This window comes from Schistocerca gregaria, chromosome 4, assembly GCF_023897955.1.
Source record: "Schistocerca gregaria isolate iqSchGreg1 chromosome 4, iqSchGreg1.2, whole genome shotgun sequence".
Classification (NCBI taxonomy): domain Eukaryota; kingdom Metazoa; phylum Arthropoda; class Insecta; order Orthoptera; family Acrididae; genus Schistocerca; species Schistocerca gregaria.
In genome coordinates, this window is record NC_064923.1 from 444,301,680 (window position 1) to 444,323,741 (window position 22,062).

The 22,062-nt window shown below is 40.7% G+C and overlaps 1 protein-coding gene across 1 annotated transcript in view; it reads left to right on the forward strand.

Annotated features, from left to right (window-relative positions):
• Positions 1-22,062, forward strand: part of LOC126266746 (uncharacterized) — a 145,046-nt gene that overhangs the window by 93,401 nt on the left and 29,583 nt on the right. Inside the window, exons 9-10 of the mRNA XM_049971248.1 lie at positions 10,181-10,369; positions 16,351-16,530. Coding sequence (XP_049827205.1) covers positions 10,181-10,369; positions 16,351-16,530 — 369 coding nt within the window. The remainder of the gene's footprint in view (positions 1-10,180; positions 10,370-16,350; positions 16,531-22,062) is intronic.

Genomic DNA, 22,062 nt, shown 5'->3' on the forward strand with positions numbered 1-22,062 from the left:
AGAATGAGGCTAACGATTCAGACCCTCCCTGCTGCCTCACGGTTCCTCGTGGTTTCACGTACTGAAGACAGTCAGTACTTTGCAACGGTAAATCTGTTTATTATTCAGAAAGGTGTTGATGCAGTTGTTGGCCCTGTGAAATCCTGCTCTTGTTTATGGAATGGCACCTTGCTTTTGGAATCTACTTCTGATTCTCAAGTACAGCAACTGCTTGCCAATTGACTTGTCTATAGCTATCCTGTTCGTGTCAAGACCCACAGAACTCTGAATTCTTCCCGTGGGGGTTGCTGGATGGTCTGACTGAGGCCAAAATCCAAACACACCTCTCTGATCAGGGTGTCATTTTCGTCCATCGGGTGATGAAAAAGGTAGGTGCCTCCGTAGTGCCCACACACTCTCCTTTTCTCTCTTCTGATAGAGAGGTTCTTCCTTCCTAGATCAAAGCAGGCTGTGGGGTTCTCACCGTCTGACTGTACATTCTAAACACTATGTGCTGCTACAAATTTCATGGTTTAAACCACACTCAAATGTCTTGTCGACACCCGGCGAGATGTGTAACCTGTGGTAGGGGTATACTTGTCCGCCTCCTTCCTCCTGTATGAACTGTAATGGCGACCGTGCCACCTCCTTTTGAGATTGTTCTGTGTATATCGATGAGTGGGAAGTCCATGTGATCCAGATAAAGGAAAAATTTCCTTACTCACTCATTCGCGAGGTATTGGCTAGTCGCAAACCGTGCATTCTACCATCTGGCTCTTGAAGTACTGTTCTTGTTACATCTCTCTCTGTGATGGACAAGACCACATAGACACGCGACCTCAAATTCAGCTCTAAGGTTGGGAAATCGCCCAGTGTTGTTGTAGCATCACAGTCACCACATCCAGCTGTGCAACAAGCCATCACTATCTCGCCTCACAGGGCAAAGTCACTAGCTACACAACCGGTAGGCTGGAAAGGACTGAAGGAATAATGCCTACGTCCCTCCAGCCGACCAACACCGGAGTCCTCCTCCACTAATCTGAAAGGCTCGAAGAAGTCTAACCAAGGCAAACAGTCTTCTCCTTCGCCGACTTGAAAATCCTCTTTGACGGTGTCGTCACATGACACCTTCGCCTGGCCGGCCTTTGTGTTGCTGGTGCACACCACTGACCATTTTTCTGTATTGGACTCTGTACCCCTACAGCAGAACACTTCTGTGGACCTCATGGAGCAGGATCCTCCTGTCTCTGTTGCCTGTAGCAGCGAGTCTTTGCAGACTGTCACTCGGCAGCTGAAGAGATGACAAACCTTCATTTTTTCCTTGTCATGAGTCTCCTCCAATAGAACATTTGCGGCCTTCGATCCAACAAAGATGATTTATGGCTTCTTTTAGAATTGCAGTGTCAACTTGTAATCTGCCTTCAGGAGACAAAGTTGCATCCTTACCACCACTTTCAGCTTTTGAATTTCTTCCTGGTCCATTTTGACTTTCCGCCCGAGACCGGCATTCCATCACATGGGGAGTCATGCTATTCAAACGGGATGATGTAAATAGTCAACCCATTTCCCTGATACCCGTCTTCAAGCTGTTGCAGCTCGCCTTTTCCTTCCTCATTTGATCTTTTCCCTTTGTACCATTTACATCCCTCCATTATTCGATGTCACCAGGACCACCTTCCTCCAGCTTACTGGGCAGCTACCTCAACCATTTCTGCTGCTCAGTGACTTTAATGCTCATCATCCCATTTGGGGTTCTCCCAGAACCTGTTGGAGAGTCGCTCTCGTGGCTGACTTTTTCAATCAACTCAACCTTTCCTGCCTTAACATAGGAGCACCCACATTCCTTTCAGACTCCTTGCACACCTATTCCTATTTGGACCTATCCTTATGCACTGCACATCTTGCCCATTGTCTTACATCGTCCATTCTTCCCGACACTCGAGCGACCATTTCCCATGTCCTATCCATTTGCTGACTTTACCCCACCTCCATGCACACCCAAATGGCAGCGTACTAAGGCCGAATGGAGGCTTTACCTCTCGCTAGCGAACTTTGACGAACATGATTTCCCCAGTTGTGATGGCCAGGTGGAATATCGTACAAATGTTATCCTTACCACTGCCGAACGTTCCATTCATTGCCCTTCCTCTTTATCACGCCTAGTCCCTGTTCCTTGGTGGACTGAGTAGTGCACGATGCAATTCCTGCACAGAGAAGTGCTCTCTGTATTTTTAACTGTCATCCTACAATGGCAAAATGCATTCATTATAAACAGATGCGTGAACAGTGTAGTCGCATTCTTCGGGATTACAAATACGGCAGCTGGATTTCATTCACTAGTTCTTTTAACAGTTCCTCCCCTCCTCCTCTCCCAACAACTCTCTGGAATCAAGATCCATTCCCCAATTTCCGGCCTGATAGTAGCAGACAGTGTCATCGATGACCCTATTGCTGTCTCCCAACACCTTGGGCTGCCATTTTGTGGAAATATTGAGATCCTTCCACTATCACCCTGCTTTTCTCCATTGCAAACGAGTGGAGGTGGCTCAGGCGTTACCCTTCTCTTCTCAGAATCTGAGTGCTACATTGGTGCCTTCACTATGAGGGTGCTAGATCATGCTCTCACTTCATCCTGATCCTCTGCCCAGGGCCAGACGCTGTTTGCATTCAGATGTTGCACTTTTCTCGTGTGGGCAAGCACTTTCTGCTTAATGTGTACCATCTCATCTGGGCAGAGGGCACGTTTCCAGATGCTGGCACGAAGCCATTGTCGTACCCTTATCTAAGTCTGGTAAGGACAAACACCTTCCTTCTAGCAACCCCCATACCTCTCTCACCAGCTGTGTTGGAAGGTGATGGAACGTATGACTCGAGGGGGACTGATGACCTTAGCTGTTTAGTCTCCCTTAAACATCCCAACAACAACCACCACCACCACCGTATGACTTGTGCCTGACTGGTATGGTGGCTCAAATTTTATAGTTCACTAACCACTTCACAGTGTGGATTTAGAGTGCGCTGTTTTGCACTTGACCATCTCGTGAGTTTGTCTACCTGTGGCATGAATGGTTTTCTACAGAAATCACAGACTGTATCCGTGATTTTTGATGTGGAGAAAGCCTAAGACACCTGCTGAGGAACTGGTACCTTCCATACACTCTACCCGTGGGGCTTCCGTGGATGCCTGCCCTGTTCCCTATAGGAATTGTAAAGGACAGAGTTTTCAATGTATGTATGGGTTCTGCCTTGTTGGACACCTTTATCCAAGAAAACATTGTGCCTCGCAGTTCCGTCCTGATAGTCGTCCTCTTGGATATCGCCATTAACCCTATAATGGCCTGTCTCCCATTGGGCATCTCCGGACCCCATTTCATTGATGATTTTGCCATGTATTGTAGTTCTTCATGGGCTTATTGCATTGAGCAACATCTTCAGTGATGTCTCAAGCTTCTTTACTCATCGAACATTGATAATGGCTTTCGTTTTTCTACTGACTAAACCAGCGCAATTCGTTTTTCCCATCATTCATGCATCTTGGGCCTGTTGCTCTTCCATTCACTGAAACTACAAAATTGCTGGGGCACCTGTTCAATAGGAAACACTCTTGGTCCTTCCATATGTCTTACCTGGCAGCCACTGTAAGCGGTCGCTCAATGTCCCACATGTCCTCACTGGTACTTAATGGGGTGAAGATCGATCCACCCTCCTCTGTTTTTATTGATCCCTTGTCTGTTTGAAAATACACTATATGTGCTTTGGTACGCATCTTCACGTCCATCCCTCTTAGCCGTTTCTCTAGTATCCACCACTGTGGCCTACATTTGGCCACTAGTGTCTCTTTACACTAGCCCAGTTGAGATTCTGTATGCAGAAGCTGCTGAACTACTGCTGTCATATCACCGTGACTTTCTCACCAGCAGGGGTGCATGCAGTTTGTCTGCTATGTGTGGCCACCCATCCTATGCAGCCTCTTTTGATGACTCCTTTGATCATCGGTATGGGGTACATCCCTCTTCTCTCTGTTACCTCCTGGGGTTTGCTTCCAGCTCTTGCTCCAGCATATTAAATTCATGCTCCCCGTGACTTTCCCGGTGTGTGGGAACCCTTCACCACCTTGGCTTCATGTGGCGTCCCGTGTTCACCTTGGCCTTCATTTGCTACCTAAGGACACTACACCAGCCTCGTTCTATCGCCTTCAGTTTCACGACCTTCGCATGGAATTTCGTGATAGTACCTTTGTGTACTCTGATGGCTCTTGGACAGACCTTGGTGCCAGGTGTGCCTTCTTCGTTGGCTCTGACATTTTTCAGTTTTGGTTTCCAGTATTGCTCAGTATTTACAGCAGAGCTCTTCATGCTGTGTCAGGCGACAGAGTACACCTGGCGACACAGGCTTTTCCATTGTCATCTGCTCACTTTCTCTCTCTCAGCACCCTTCAAAGCCTCTGTGCGCTGTACGCCGTCCGTCACTTAGTGCAGTGGGTCCAGGAAAGCTTTCACTTACTCACCCTTGATGGAACCACTGTGATATTTATGTTGGTTCCTGGCCATGTCAGTCTGACAGGAAACAAGGCTACTGATGCTGCTGCCAAGGCTGCAGTCCTTGTACTTCAGCCCGCTAGTTCTTACATTCCCTCTGATGGGCTCTGTGTTGCCGTCTGTCAGGAAGTAGTGTCACTTTGGCATCACTACTGGCCCTCCCATCGTGGGAATAAGCTCTGGGTTATTAAGCCTCTCCCAGCAGCTTGGATAACCTCCTCTCGGCTCTCCCATCGTGAGGAGGTCATTTTAACTAGGTTACGTATTAGGCACTTTTTTTAGCCATCATCATGTAAGTGGTGCTCCCCATCACTTTGTGCACATTGCGCCCAACTATTAACTGTCAACCATTTCCTGATGGAATGCCCCCCTTTTTTTACATCCCCATTTGGGTTTGCCGTCTGAGTTATTGGCCGTCCTAGTGAATAAACCTGGGCTGTCGACCATGTTTTATGTTTCATCAGTCGTAACAACATGGTGAAGGCTATTTAATGTTTAGTTCTATAAACCCATTTCTGTACTGCGTATTTTATAGACCTTTCTCTACATCCCTGTTTTTAGCTGTCTTCTCTTCCATCGTTGGAGATTGACTTGTAGTCGTTTTTAATTCTTCTCTTTGTCTTCGCGTTTCACAGTTTTGACATGGGTGTGTATGACCCTAGTTGTTTTTCCGCTGTAAAACAAAATGGGGATGAGATACAGAAGTTGTTAAAATTTTTGTCAACTTATGTCTTCACTTAGCCTTAAGATATCAAAATTTGTCAGTGAAAAATGGTAAAACTTGTTTGGAATACTGGGAAATATTAGGGAATTTCACTTGGGGATAGTCGTGGCAACCCTGAAAATAATGATTGTTGTTGTTGTTGTGGTCTTCAGTCCTGAGACTGGTTTGATGCAGCTCTCCATGCTATTGCATCCTGTGCAAGGTTCTTCATCTCCCAGTACCTTCTGAATCTGATTAGTGTATTCATCTCTTGGTCTCCCTCTAAGATTTTTACCCTCCACGCTGCTCTCCAATGCTAAATTTGTGATCCCTTGATGCCTCAGGACATGTCCTACCAACTGATCCATTCTTCTAGTCAAGTTGTGCCACAAACTCCTCTTCTCCCCAATTCTATTCAATACCTCCTCATTAGTTATGCGATCTACCCATCTAATCTTCAGCATTCTTCTGTAGCACCACATTTCAAAAGCTTCTATTCTCTTCTTGTCTAAACTATTTATTGTCCACGTTTCACTTCCATACATGGCTATCCTCCATACAAATACTTTCAAAAACAGCTTCCTGACATTCAAATCTATACTCGATGTTAACAAATTTCTCTTCTTCAGAAACTCTTTCCTTGCCATTGCCAGTCTACATTTTATATCCTCTCTACTTCGACCATCATCAGTTATTTTGGTCCCCAAATAGCAAAACTCCTTCACTACTTTAAGTGTCTCATTTCCTAATCTAATTCCCTGAGCATCACCCGACTTAATTCGACTACATTCCATTATCCTCGTTTTGCTTTTGTTGATGTTCATCTTATATCCTCCTCTCAAGACATTGTCCATTCCATTCAACTGCTCTTCCAAGTCCTTTGCTGTCTCTGACAGAATTACGATGACATCGGCGAACCTAAAAGTTTTTACTTCTTTTCCATTTTAATACCTACTCCGAACTTTTCTTTTGTTTCTTTTATTGCTTGCTCAATATGCAGATTGAATGACATTGGGGAGAGGCTACAACCCTGTCCCACTTGCTTCCCAACCACTGCTTCCCTTTCATGTCCCTCGACTCTTATAACTGCCATCTGGTTTCTGTACAATTTGTAAATAGCCTTTCACTCCCTGTATTTTACCCCTGCCACCTTCAAAATTTGATAGAGTATTCCAGTCAACATTGTCAAAAGCTTTCTCCAAGTCTACAAATGCTCACGTGTTCCAACATTTCTGCGGAATCCAAACTGATCTTCCTGGAGGTCGGCTTTTATCAGTTTTTCCATTCGTCTGTAAAGAATTCGCGTTAGTATTTTGCAGCTGTGGCTTATTAAACCGATGGTCCGGTAATTTTCACATTTGTCAACACCTGATTTCTTTGGGATTGGAATTATTATATTCTTCTTGAAGTCTGAGGGTATTTCGCCTGCACATACATCTTGCTCACCAGATGGTAGAGTTTCGTCAGGAATGGCTCTCCGAAGGCCGTCAGTAGTTCCAATGGAATGTTGTCTACTCCGGGGGCCTTGTTTCGACTCAGGTCTTTCAGTGCTCTGTCAAACTCTTCACGCAGTATCTTATCTCCCATTTCGTCTTCATCTACATCCTCTTCCATTTCTATAATATTGTCCTCAAGTGTGTCGCCCTTGTATAGACCCTCTATATACTTCTTCCACCTTTCTGCTTTCCCATCTTTGCTTAGAACTCGGTTTCCATCAAAGCTCTCGATATTCGTGCAAGTGGTTCTCCTTTCTCCAAAGGTGTCTTAAATTTTCCTGTAAGCAGTATCTGTCTTAACCCTAGTGAGATAAGCCTCTACATCCTTACACTTGTCCTCTAGCCATCCCTGCTTAGCCATTTTGCACTTCCTGTCGATCTCATTTTTGAGACCTTTGTATTCCTTTTTGCCTGCTTCATTTACTGCATTTTTATATTTTCTCCTTTCATCAATTAAATTCAATATTTCTTCTGTTACCCAAGGATTTCTAGCAGCCCTCGTCTTTTTACCTATTTGGTCCTCTGCTGCCTTACTATTTCATCCCTCAAAGCTACCCATTCTTCTTCTACTGTATTTCTTCCCCCAAGTCCTCTCAATTGTTCCTTTATGCTCTCTCTGAAACTCTGTACAACCTCTGGTTCTTTCAGTTTATCCAGGTCCCATCTCCTTAAATTCCCACCATTTTGCCGTTTCTTCAGTTTTAATCTACAGGTCATAACCAATAGATTGTGGTCAGAGTCCACATCTGCCCCTGGAAATATCTTACAGTTTAAAACCTGGTTCCTAAATCACTATGCTGTTTGCAGTAGCTTACCTGCATTCCTATTTTCCTATTCATTATTAAACCTACTCTTGCATTACCCCTATTTGATTTTGTGTTTATAACCCTGTATTCACCTGACCAGAAGTCTTGTTCCTCCTGCCACCGAACTTCACTAATTCCCACTATACCTAGCTTTAACCTATCCATTTCCCTTTTTAAATTTTCTAACCTACCTGCCCAATTTAGGGATCTGACATTCCACACTCCGATCCGTAGAACACCAGTTTTCTTTCTCCTGATAACGACATCCTCTTGAGTAGTCCCCACCTGAAGATCTGAATGGGGGACTATTTTACCTCTGGAATATTTTACCCAAGAGGACGCAATCATCATTTGATCATACAGTAAAGCTGCATGCCCTCAGGAAAAATTATGGCTGTAGTTTCCCCTTGCTTTCAGCCGTTCGCAGTACCAGAACAGCAAGACCATTTTGGTTAGTGTTACAGGGCCAGATCAATCATCCAGACTGTTGCCCCTGCAACTGCTGCCCCTCTTCAGGAACCACTCGTTTGTCTGGCCTCTCAACAGATACCCCTCCGTTGTGGTTGCACCTACGGTACGGCTATCTGTATCTTGAGGCACGCAAGCCTACTCACCAATGGCAAGGTCCACGGTTCATGGGGAGGATAGTGTGTGTGTGTGTGTGTGTGTGTGTGTGTGTGTGTGTGTGTGTGTGTGTGTGTGTGTGTGTGTGTGTTGCAGAAAAGGACTGTAAAATCTTTTTTCTCGCATTCAAATCAGGCAAATGTAGATTATGAAGATTTTGTAAGGGAAACAAGAAAAAGTTAATGACAGCTTTATGTGAGGTCTAACCTTTAGGTTAGGGAAATAATAAAATTAAAATATGGAGTAATAGACATATCCGTGTAGCATGCCCAGAGTAAAAAAAAAAATTAAAGACCTGTCAAGTTCATCGTTGTTCCATGTATTGTTGTTTAGCCATTTGAAGCAACAATTGTTAGAGCTTTATTTTTAAAAAAGTATGAGATATGCCTAGAAAGAAAAAAACACTCTTTAACATTCTTCTGTTGAAGAGTATGATAGTAGGCATTATGTTAAACAAGAATTAAGGTGACATCTTGGGTATTCGGGAATCCAGCTGGATATTCGCGTCGTTCTTGCATGATATTTCAACATCATGCCTCGCTGTCTTCTACAGGTGCTAGAATTACAAAAATTAAGGTGATGAAACTTGTAATTTTGGTGGGAAAGAAATTGTAAAATATCCATAAGTATTTAGAAATGACTTGCACTATGATTTGTAAATATTTGTAAGCATAATTCCACCATTTTATTTTTTTAATAAATATATTGTATCTAATCCCTTCAGCTCTTCAGTGACACCAAACTGAATAAAACTTATTCATAAATAAAAATGTTACTAAGGTTGCGAACTTGTGTCACATTGTCTCAATGCCGGCTTTTGAAAATGACACAAATTTCTAAATTGCCTCCTAACAGTAGTTTGAATCAAAACAATCTGGAAGTGTTATTAACACACTTTCATTATGTAATTTCTTACGCTAAATTTTCACAAACATATTTGATGTGAGGGCAATGGCTACTGGATAAATTTCACTTAAAATAGACCATAAATGATGTACTACTTGCATTTTCACTTTTCAATTTTTTTATGGTCAGCAGTTGCCTACAGTATCAAAATTTGATGAGCATATTTAAAAGTGTAATTATACAAGAAGTCAGATCTGTGCATACCATAAAAATCTGTGGTCAACTCACACTCCCTTTATCTATTATCATTTCAAGGAATATGGCAACAGAATGCAAGTAGCAAAATTTTCCAGCAGTAATTTTAAGGGTGTAATAAGTTGAAGTGCACTTTACCTTAAATTTATGTGTAATGGGCATCCAAAGAAGCTTAGACATTGGATGCCTGTTAGTAGTGGTGCAGTTTTTATGATGATGTAGGCCATGATTAAATGGTGCTCCACTAAATTTGTAGTTATTATCAAAGAAACATTTGACAGTCTTGCATTGAGTCATAAAATTTCATCATTTTATACAAATAACTGTTCATATGAATCCTGTCTTCCTGGATGGATGTTCCTGTCATGCAATTTTCTGTGTTCAAGGTTGGTGTCTGAAAAGTGTGGATTAGCTCCAATGCTCATTCTGTTCTGCTCCACAGTATTCCTTGAACATTATCAAGTATTCCTGGATTGTTTTAAGACAGAATCTTGTGCAAATTTCGTCTTAAATCATTGAAATGCCAACACAGTAAAGGATACAAAATTCTTCTGGAAACAATTATATTAGATCTGTGCACTCATTCTGTGTAAAATCACAAGTGTAAGATCACCTGAGGGTGCCGTAATACTATTTTAATCTCCATTCTTGTTTGATTTCAGTAGTTAATTATGAATTTATAGCATGTAGAACATTTGCAAAATTGAAATTCAAGAATGTTATCTTTAATTCTTGGTAATCCAGTTCACTGTGTGCCCCAACATTTGTACCTAAACAAAGCTGTATATTGTGAAAATAATTCAACAAAAAAATTGGGATTTATTGTTCTGTTGCTGTAAACATGCCATATAGTGTATTACAATTAAAATTGCCATAAGGACATCTACTCTTCACTTACTATTATACATTACTAAATGTCATATTTAATTGCAGATTGTGGACCGGATTGAAATGTCGCAGAAGCAGTACAGAGCAAGAGAAGAAAGTTATGCGTCCGTTCTCCAAACTGTTCAAAATCAGGAAAAAAAACACAGAGGAGAAATTGATTCAACAATGAAGTTAATAGAGGAAGCTGGTTTTTCTGAATTTTTAAAGGAGGAAATACTAGTAAATGACTTAATGGTAGGGAAACTGCTGTTTTCTACTAGCCATCTAACAAATTTATTTTTGGACATGTAGCACCGTTGAGTCATTCCATGTCAAATCAACATCTATTTTACCTCGCCCTCTCCGATTTTGCTGAAAGTTGGTGTACTTATAGTGGGCACTGAGACTAAGAAAAATACGAATTTTCAATTTTTTTTATCTCAAACCATTCCTAAAATATGGCTATGTAAACTGTTCAAAAACTAGCCAAAAATGTGTGAACGGACTTTTTCAAAATTGTCCTAGGAGCTGCCCTAATTGAGCTAGAGAACTGGGAAAGGTGTCATTTTGCAGCATTTTTGATGCTCTTTCCAGTGATAGACAAAAACATAGCTTCTAATTAATAACCTTTTTCAAAATGGTAACTAATATTTTGATTTTCTTTTTTTTACAAAAAGAACATAATTGAACATTTTTAAAATATTTCCATAACTACTTCATACTGTTGTAAATCACATGGCAAAATATAAATGTGGGATGATGATGGGTTCATTGTTTAAAAAAATTATTCCAGACTCTTTGGTCAAATTACGGCTGTTGGTGAAAAACAAATTGGCCTTTAACAAACAGGAATTTCTTTAAAATATACTGAAAGGCAAGTAAAAAAGTATTAGAAATATCAAAACCTGACCTTATTAAACCAAAACCAATTAGCATATTTTATAATTAAATTGATTGCTTACTTTAATTTCATAAAACTTCACTAACAGTACATTAACCGATATAACAAAAACAAGAAATTGAGCATTTAACTACAAACTGAAATAAAATATAAATAAGTAAAAGTATTTACATAACAGCTGTGGTCCATGATGTTTGGAATGGAACTATTAAACAAATTAAATACGTAATGGTTGTTTTTGAGTAACAGGTATCTGTACATAGCTGAATTTAACACAATAGGTACTAACAATAATTTTGGAACAACTTCCTGTAAAATATACATTAACACTAACCTGAGACAAAAATTAAGTTTTGAGTTGAAAGCAGTTTCCCAATAAATTGTCTTGGAACTTCACTGATTACATTTTAATAAAGCTGAGTGGGTTTGGTTTACGTCACTTTCAATAAGAATGTATGTTCTCCCTTTCAGAGTAAATGGATTCACTTTTGTGAGAACATCCACAACTGACACCCACAGGACATCTGCATGTGCAGGATAAAAGAATGACTTAGCTGGTCCACATGGATGAAGAAAAGTTATTTTCACTTCATCAAGTTCTTTTTTTTCTGAAATGTACCCAAGTCACCAGTTTCTGCCATACACAGTGGTGTACCCCCTACACCTTGTAACTTCAGTTTGTCTGGTGATGTAGTTACTTCCCTCTCCCAACTCTGCATATCACCTGAGAAGTATTTGACTATTAATTTTGATGTAGTGTTGGGAATGAAAGTGTGAAATTGCTTGAGTGGAATATGCAAAATCAACATTTGTGATATTATCTACTGCCACTCAAATAGATCTTGTGTGGTTGGATCTGATTTTGGTATGGCCTTTGCAAACTCGCACGAGCTGCCAGTCTATTTACTGAACCCCCTACACCATCACAAGGCCCTTTCCCACATGACGTGGCTGAAAAGGGCCACTCAGCTTTTATGTTGAAGTATTCCTCATGAAGGCAAAGGTTCAGGAAGTTTTTCTTATTTTTGTACTGAGTGGCAGAACTGTCAGAATAATAGTATATCTTTCTTGGAATCTTTAGAAAGATGTAAACCGCAGTTGTATTGTGCTCCAGGCAATCAGAAACAATGAAATAGCTCATATGCTAAATTTTGTTTTCCTGTTTGTAATACATAACAAAAGGATGAATGGTAATCTGTTGTCTTGTCCAGTGGAAACTCTGAGCTTCATCTTCTAGAACTATACTATAATTTTCTGAAAAATCACATATGACAACAAATTCAGATTCCATAAGGTTTTCTCTTGTGGAGTTAAGGAATGTTCGTTGTTGCTTGGCAATGAATTCATGCCGAATCAAAGTCGACATCTTACTACAAAATAAATCTATGAATTCTTCGGAAGTTTTCTGAACAATTTCCAGATTACATTGGTCAACTGACATCCACTGTTGGAACTCAACTTCTTCAATTACGTTTTCATGAAAAGAGTCTTTTTAAAATTTTACGTATTACAGATTCTCCTTTGCAGTATTCAGTTTCCCATGTTGCAATCAACTGATGATGGGTTGCAAAACACTGACGTACTATCTTAAAGGTCAGTTTGGTCGAACTAGGGCCGTTGGTGAAAAACAAGAGTCTGGAATAATTTTTTTTAACGATGAACCCATCATCATCCCACATTTATATTTTGCCATGTGATTTACAACAGTATGAAGTAGTTATGGAAATATTTTGAAAATGTTTAATTATGTTCTTTTTGTAAAAAAATTAAATCAAAATATTAATTACCATTTAGAAAAGGTTATTAATTAGAAGCTATGTTTTTGTCTATCACTGGAGAGAGCATCAAAAATGCTGCAAAATGACACCTTTCCCAGTTATCTAGCTCAGATCCTAGGGCAATTTTTTTTTAAAAAAAGTCCGTTCACACATTTATGGTCAGTTTTCAAAAAGTTTACATGACCATATTTCAGGAATGGCTTGAGGTAAAAAATTGAAATTAGGTATTTTTCTTAGTTTCAGCAGTATACCAACTTTCAACAAAATCTAAGAGGGTGAGGTAAAATTTTTATTTAAAGTGTGTTGGTTTGACATGGAATGACTCTATTATATATTCTTTAAAACTAAACTAGTTTATTGATCACAGAAACTTTCCACTGTAACAACATAGATATATGATGACAGTGCAGTAGTAAAATCCTAGGAAGTGTCCTCCCCCCCACTTATAAAAAAGCACATAGATCAGACGTGTTGATTTTTTTTTTTTTTTACAATTGCATTGACCAACTGGGATCATGTTGACAACTTCAGTTCATCTTCTTCCTTTAATGTTGTTGTTTCCTATTTTTCCAGTATTCCCTCATTTTTCTCCCCATGAAGTCTCTTCCTTTCATCTGTCCATGTTGTTTCCAATTTATTTCTTCTGCTTTGAAAGGCTTCCAAATTTACTATTTTCAAAGTTGTTTCTTTCTGCTATTTCTGGTTCTTTGAAGTTGTTTCTCTCTAGATCTTTCCTTACTTCTGTAATCCATGCCATTGTAGATTTCTTCTTCCAGAAATATAGGAGTATTTGTTTTGTTAGTCTATTTCCATTTGTTCGGTAGAGGTGTCCGAAAAAGCTTAATATTCGTTTAGCCATTACTTCAGATACTTTCTCCATATTTTTGTAGATCTTCTCATTGCTTCTTATTTTGCAACCATCTGCAGTTTTTATTGTACCCATTATTTTTCTAAAGGAATTTAAGGAGATGGGACCTGGATAAACTGAAAGAACCAGAGGATACACCGAGTTTCAGGGAGAGCATAAGGGAACAATTGACAGGAATGGGAGAAAGTAGTACAGTAGAAGAAGACTGGGTAGCTCTGAGGGATGAAGTTGTGAAGACAGCAGAGGATCAGGTAGGTAAAAAGATGAAAGCTAGTAGGAATCATTGGGTAACAAAAGAAATACTGAATTTGAGGAAAGGAGAAAATATAAAAATGCATTAAATGAAGCAAGCAAAAAGGAATAAAAATGTCTCAAAAATGAGATAGACAGAAAGTGCAAAATGGCTAAGCAGGGATGGCTAGAGGACAAATGTAAGGATGTAGAGGCTTATCTCACTGGGGGTAAGGTAGGTACAGCCTACAGGAAAATTAAAGAGACCTTTGCAGAAAAGAGAACCACTTGTATGAACATAAAGAGCTCAGATGGAAACCCAGTTCTAAACAAAGAAGGGAAAGCAGAAAGGTGGAAGGAGTACATAGAGGGTCTATACAAGGGCAACGTACTCGAGGACAATATTATGGAAATAGAAGAGGATTTAGATGAAGATGAAATGGGAGATACGATACTGCGTGAAGAGTTTGACAGAGCACTGAAAGACCTGAGTCGCAACAAAGCTCCGGGAGTAGACAGCATTCCATTAGAACTACTGATGGCCTTGGGAGAGCCGGTCATGACAAAACTTTACCATCTAGTGAGCAAGATGTATGAGACAGGTGAAATTCCCTCAGACTTCAAGAAGAATATAATAATTCCAATCCCAAAGAAAGCAGGTGTTGACAGATGTGAAAATTACCGAACTATCAGTTCAATAAGTCATAGCTGCAAAATACTAACGTGAATTCTTTACAGGTGAATGGAAAAACTGGTAGAAGCCGACCTTGGGGAAGATCAGTTTGGATTCCGTAGAAATATTGGAACACGTGAGGCAATACTGACCTTATGACTTACCTTAGAAGAAAGATTAAGGAAAGGCAAACCTACGTTTCTAGCATTTGTAGACTTAGAGAAAGCTTTTGACAATGTTGATTGGAATACTCTTTCAAATTCTAAATGTGGCAGGGGTAAAATACAGGGAGCAAAAGGCTATTTACCATATGTACAGAAACCAGATGGCAGTGTGTTGAGGGCCATGAAAAGGAAGCAGTGGTTGGGAAGGGAGTGAGACAGGGTTGTAGCCTCTACCTGATGTTGTTCTATCTGTATATTGAGCAAGCAGTAAAGGAAACAGGAGAAAAATTTGGAGTACGTATTGAAATCCATGGAGAAGATAAAAAAAAATGAGGTTTGCCAATGACATTGTAATTCTGTCACAGACAGCAAAGGGCTTGGAAGAGCAGTTCAACAGAATGGGCAGTGTCTTGAAAGGAGGATATAAGATGAACATCAACAAAAGCAAAACAAGGATAATGGAATGTAGGTGAATTAAATCGGGTGATGCTGAGGGAATTAGATAAGGAAATGAGACACGTAAAGTAGTAAAGGAGTTTTGCTATTTGGGGAGCAAAGTAACGGATGATGGTCAAAGTAGAGAGGATATAAAATGTAGACTGGCAATGGCAAGGAAAGCATTTCTGAAGAAGAGAAATTTGTTAACATCGAGTATAGAGTTGAATGTCAGGAAGCTGTTTTTGAAAGTATTTGTATGGAGGATAGCCATGTATGGAAGTGAAACGTGGACAATAAATAGTTTAGACAAGAAGAGAATAGAAGCTTTTGAAATGTGGTGCTACAGAAGAATGCTGAAGATTAGATGGGTAGATCACATAACTAAAGAGGAGGTATTGAATAGAATTGGGGAGAAGAGCAGTTTGTGACACAACTTGACAAAAAGAAGGGACCGATTAGTAGGACATGTTCTGAGGCATCAAGGGATCACAAATTTAGCATTGGAGGGCAGCATGGAGGGCAAAAATCGTAGAGGAAGACAAAGAGATGAATATGCTAAGAAGATTCAGAAGGATGTAGGTTGCAGTAGGTACTCTGATATGAGGAAGCTTGCACAGGATAGGGTAGCATGGGGAGCTGCGTGAAACCATTCTCAGGACTGAAGAAGAAGAAAAAGACGACGACATTTTTCTTAAATCTTTCCTTCCAGTATCTTTAATTTGTCTATCTTACAGTTCATTGTTAGGCATTCAGATCCATATAAACATTCTGGTCATACCACTGTGGTGTAGTGTTTTAGTTTAATTTTTCTAGATATACATTTCTTGTAAGTATTTTTGGTCAGACAATATGCACTTTTCATTTTGTTAATTCTTACATCTAGTGCAGATTTTTCTAGTCCAATCTGTTGTATAGTTGGTGATACTTGTTGCCTCAAATTTTTCCTTCTGCCCGTTCTTCCTTCATTCATATAAAAATAATAAAACACAGTGAATCGGTTGATGTTTTTGTAGCATTAGTCTCTTCACCTTATTAACTCCAACCATTAATTTTCCTTGGTAAGAATGTTAGGAAGACGTTATACTTACAAAGCAGGTAGATGAGCACTTAACCATGTTGGAAAGCTATAATTACTAAATAACGAAGTGCTTGGCTGTGTTTCCTAATCACTCCTTTTTTTCAGATTGAGAGAGAGAATGCAGAGATAAAGTCACGACATCTGAAGAAGTTGATCACTCTGCAGCAGAATGAAATGGAAGGGCATTATATAATGTTTAAGACTATCTGCTGCATGATGAAAGACTACTACCTCATGCTTAAAGGTTTTGGGAAAGAAACCAATGCAATGAAAGAAAGCTATCAGGTAGAATAATAATTACCACTGTCTGTAGAAAATGATGTGTGTGTGCACGTGGAGGGGGGTGATGTGTATGATGAAAATCCATAAACCACTAAACTGTAAAAGAATATTTCCATTAAATTAGGTCTTGAGTTATCATAATTAAAGCCTGGAATTCTATTCACAATAAAAAAGTAAAGTAAGCAAGCAAATCAGCAGAACAATGGCAAAAAAAGCTTCAAAATAAGCAAAAGTGAATACACGCAGTTAAGAAAGTTTCATAGCCCTCTCACCTTATTGAAAGCTGTTGCAGTACACAAAGAAATCCTCCAGAGATTTTAATGTGTAAAAACAAAACTGTTGCATCTCAGTGAAGAATAGCTTGTGCAGTGAACACGTTCTTTAGATGTCGCATGTCATCTCGGGTGCATGTGGAAAGTGCGAGAGCTCTTCTTTGGTGAATTCTTCTTCATTATTTGCTTGGTCATCAGAAAGATATTTAAAAATTTGACACAGCTTCCCAAACACAAGTTTTTCAATCCCACGAGTTTCTGACGACAATGTCAATAAAATTTTGTCTATCAGAGAAGATGAATGTTCCGGGGAATTAGTTAAAGCTTCCAGCTGCTGTAAAATATCAGGTATTTTGGAGAACATTATTATGGATGTACTGTACCTATCCTTGTATTACTATTTTAGTAAAACGTTTGTGGACTGTGGCAATACTGACTGCCTCTTCTGCATTTAGGGTAGTAAAAACATTTTTCACTGCACTTAAATGTTCGTCATACTATGATGTATCCTGTAACCACATTCCCCACGTAGTTAAAACTGTTCAAATTTGGCTTTATCTCCACAGTCAGAGTTCACAAAATTTGTGAATTATAATTGGAGACTTGACAAAAACTTTCTTCACACTAGAAACAAGATGATCCATGTTGTTATACTGAGTTCTGACAGTTTTAACAACACAATGTAACCCATGAACAAGGTAGATGTGGAGAACTAATTTAGAGTAAAGGCCTTTTAATCCAGTTCCTGCTTTAATGATACATGGAGCAGAATCACTGAGAAATAACTGTCATACCGTACCCCTTCTGGTCACAGGAAAGCTAACAAGTTACTGGAAAATTTGGTGAGAGTGGAGTGATTTACTCAACACAGTATTTATATATACAGAAGAAATTATCTGCTCTCTGATTTCATTGGACCAGGTGCAGCATTACACAAGCACTGCCCTGATGCATCGGGCATTTCATCAGTAGATATGTGTGTTTTCGTGCTTCATTGTATTGAAGATACAGGGTTTACATAAAGTCCGGAAACACTTTCAGTTATTTAAGAACCAAACATAAAGTTCTTTTTCATGTATACTGTCACAGCATAGTTTGGTAATTTGCACCTGTTTGTGACTAGCGCTGACTATCGGCATAGTGAGCTTACTGTGTGTTGGAATTTGACAAAAGCAAGTGTGCTACAGATGTTCAATGTATGTTTAGAGGCAAGTACCGTAAGAAGCCACCAATAAGGAAGGCCATTTGCCATTGACACAAATTCGTTAAGACAGGTTGCTTGTGCCCGTCAAAGAGAAGCAGATGTCAAAGTGGGAACGAAGTGAATGTGGAGCGCATACGAGACATATTCATAAGAAGTACAAAGAAATCAGTGCGTCATGCATCCCATGAACTCAAAATGGCTCCAATGACAGTGTGGAAAGTCCTGCAGTCGTGAAGTTCGTGGGTACCTGGACACGGAGCTGCGACATCAACGGATCGGCCGTGCTGCAAAAGGGAACAGCTGTTTCATGAAATGGCCTAATGGCCTCCCCAATCACCAGATCTCACTCAGTGTGACATTTTTCTGTGAGGACACATTTAAGGTCTGGTGTATGCACCCCCTCTACCACTTGATGTAGCAGAGCTCTGGGAGAGAATACAGGAAGCGACTGCCACAGTCAACGATGCCATGCTGGGGCAGGTATGGTAAGAATTAGATAGTGGGGTAGGGGTGGGAGGTGGTGAATTGCTGCTTGTGGGAGCATACAGAGATGTAGGGAGCGGATATTACAGGCACGTGCGGATGGCAGGTTAGATGGAGGGGGGCAGAAAAGGAGAGGAGTGAAGACTGTGGGTCCTTCGGTTTAATGATGGCTGTGTCCTGCTGAAGTGAGAAAGGGAAGGGGTGTCACTGGATGAAGAACAGTGACTAATGAAGATTGAGGGGGGGGGGGGGGGGGGTACAAAAGTGTAGGAAGGATATATTGCAGGGAGAATTCCCACCTGCGCAATTCAGAAAGACTTATGTCTGTAGGAAGGATCCAGATGTCACAGGCTGTGAAGCAGTCATTGAAGTGAAGAATGTTGTGTTGGGTCATGTTCTGAGCATCTGGGTGGTCCAGCTGTTTCTTGGCTACAATCTATTCACACTGACACACAGCTTGTTGGTTGTCATGCTCTCATAAAATACAGCACACTGGTTGCAGCTTAGCTTGTAGACCACAACTGCTTTGAGGTAGCGCTGCCTTTACTGGCATAGCTGATGCTTGTGACAGGAGTAGAGTATGTGGTGGTGGTGGTGGTGGTGGTGGTGGTGGTGGTGGTGGTTGTATGAGACAGGTCTTGCATACAGGTCTATTGAAGGTTTACGGGCTACGAGGCAAGGAGTTCGGAGCAGGGGTAGAGTAGGGATGGATGAGGATATTGTGTAGATTTGGTGGGTGATGGAATACCACTGGGGGAGGGGTGAGAAGGACTCTCTTCATTTTAGGGCATGAGAGGTAGTCGAAACCCTGGTGGCAGATGTGATTCATTTGCTCCAGTTGTGGGTGGTACTGAGTCACAAAGGAAATTCTCCTTTGTGGCTGGATGTTCAGTCTTTCAGAGGTGTTAGTGACTGTAGAAATAAGGCATGAGAAGTCTTTCTGTACGAAGTTGGGTCAGTGATTTCAATCTGTGAAGGCCTCAGTGAGACCCTTTATATGTTTCGAGAGGGACAGCTCGTCACTACAGATGCGATGGCCACAAGTGGCTAGGCTGTATGGTATTGAAAGAGTGGCAGCTGTCGAAGTGGAGGTGTTTCTGGTAATTGGTAGGTTTGATATGGATGGGGATACTGATCTAGCCATCTTTGAGTTAGAGGTCATCAATGAAGAAGGTGGCTTGTCAGGTTCAGGAGGACCAGATGAAGTGAATGGGGGAGAATGTGTTGAGGTCCTGGAGGACTCGATCCAGGATTTGAAGATACCATCAGTGAATCTGAACCAGGTGAGGGGTTTGGGAACCTGGGTGTGTAGGAAGGATTCCTCTAGATGGCCTGTGAATAGGTTGACATAAGATTGGGCCATCTGCATCTACATGGATACTCTGCAAATCACATTAAAATGCCTGGCAGAGGGTTCATCGAATCACCTTCACAATAATTCTCTATTATTCCAATCTTGTACAACATGCAGAAAAAAATTAACACCTCTATCTTTCCATGTGATCTCCAATTTCCCTTATTTTATGATGATGATCATTTTTCCTTATGTAGGTTGACATCAACAAAATATTTTCCCTTTCAGAGGAGAAAATTGGTGTTTGAAGTTTCATGAGACATTTCTGCCACAGAGAAAAAGCCTTTGTTCTATGTCCACCCCAAATCCTGTATCATTTCAGTGATGCTTCCTATCCTATTTTGTAATAATACAAAGCGTGCTGTCTTACTTTGAACTTCCTCTATGTGCCATGTGGGTGCCCATTGCCATGCCATGGATTGGTTTGTAGGTGATTCCTTCAAAGGTGAAGTAATTACTGGTGAGGATATAATTGGTCATGGTGATCAGGAGGAAGTTGTAGGTTTGGAATCTGTTGGGGGTTGGGAAAGGTAAAACTGAACAGTAGTAACCCCATGAGCATCTAGAGGAATTCTTCCTAATCACCCAGAATCCCAAATACTTCACCTGGTTCAGATTCATGGATGATATCTTTGTGATCTGGATTAAGAGTGAGGACACCATATCCACAATCCTCCAAGACCTCAACACATTCTCCCCTATTCACTTCACCTGGTCATCCTCAACCCAACAAGCCGCCTTCTTTGATGTTGACCTCCACTTTAAAATGTCTACATCAGTACCTCTGTTCACATCAGAACTACCAGTTACCAACAATACATCCACTTCAACAGTTGCCGCACATTCCACATCATACACACTAGCCACCTGCAGCTGTCACACCTTTAGTGAAGAGCAGTCCCTCTTGAAACATACGAAGGGTCTCGGAGGCCTTCACAGATTATTTCTGTATACGGTTGGGAGGGTAATTTCTGATCTCTCTTGCCTTATTTCTACAATCATTAACACCTTTTAAAGACTGAACATCCTGCCACAAAGTAGAATTTCCTTTGTGGCTCAGTACCACCCACAACTGGAGCAAATGAGTAACATCCTCCACCAGGATTTTGACTGCCTCTTGCCATGCCGTGAAATGAGGAATCTCCTACCCACCATCATTCTAACCTCTTCCACAGTAGTATTCCACTGCCCACCAAACCAATACATTATCATCTTCCATCCCTACTCTGTCCCTACTGTGAACCACTTGCACCTAGGTCTATTGAAGGGAAACGAGCGATGATGCAAGACCTGCCCCATACACCCATTACCACTGCATACTCCAATCCAGTCACACGCATCGCGTATGCCATCAAAGGCATCTGTGATCTGAAAGCTAAGCTGCAACCAGTGTGCGTGCTGTATTCTATGTGGGCATGACAACTGACAAGCTATGTGTCGACGTGAGTGGCCAATGACAAACTGTAGCCAAGAAACAGCTGGGCCTTCCAGTTGCTGAGCACATGACCCAACAAAACATTTTTCATTTCATTGACTGCTTCACATCCTGTGTCATCTGGATGATTCTTCCTACCAACATCAGGCTTTCTGAATTGCGCTGGTGGGAACTCTCCCTGCAATATATCCTACATTCCCGTAATCCCCCCCCCCGCCGCCCCCTGGGGCTCAATCTTAGTCGCTGTCCTTAAACTACTTATACCCTTTCCTGTTCCTACTCTAGCATGACACAGCCTTCATTCTACCAACACATCCACAGTCGTTTTACTTCTCTCCTTCCGTGTGTGTGTGTGTGTGTGTGTGTGTGTGTGTGTGTGTGTGTCTTTCCTTCCTTCCTTCAAAATAAGGTCATTTGGCCAAAATTTTGCTTGCTTAGCACTGTATGGCGAACAGCAGTCTGTCCTTTCCATAAAAATGTCTTTAGTCTATCCCCAGCTTTCCATTGTTCGATTTTCTCTACTGTAGGTCCTCAGGTTAGCCTGTACATGCAAAAAGAAACAAGTAGGGCAGTTTAGTGTATATGTGTGCAGAGAGAGAAACTTTAATAAAATATTTTTTTATTTATTAACTAAAATTTAACTAAAACTTAAGTTTTATATGTGTGCTTAGTAGTGTTAGTGTATTATGCTTTCTACGTATAGTGAATGTAGTGGTTTCAATAAAAGAGTTTGCAAGTATCAAAATATGACATAAATGTCCATATCCTTAAGTGACTTTGAAGCTTA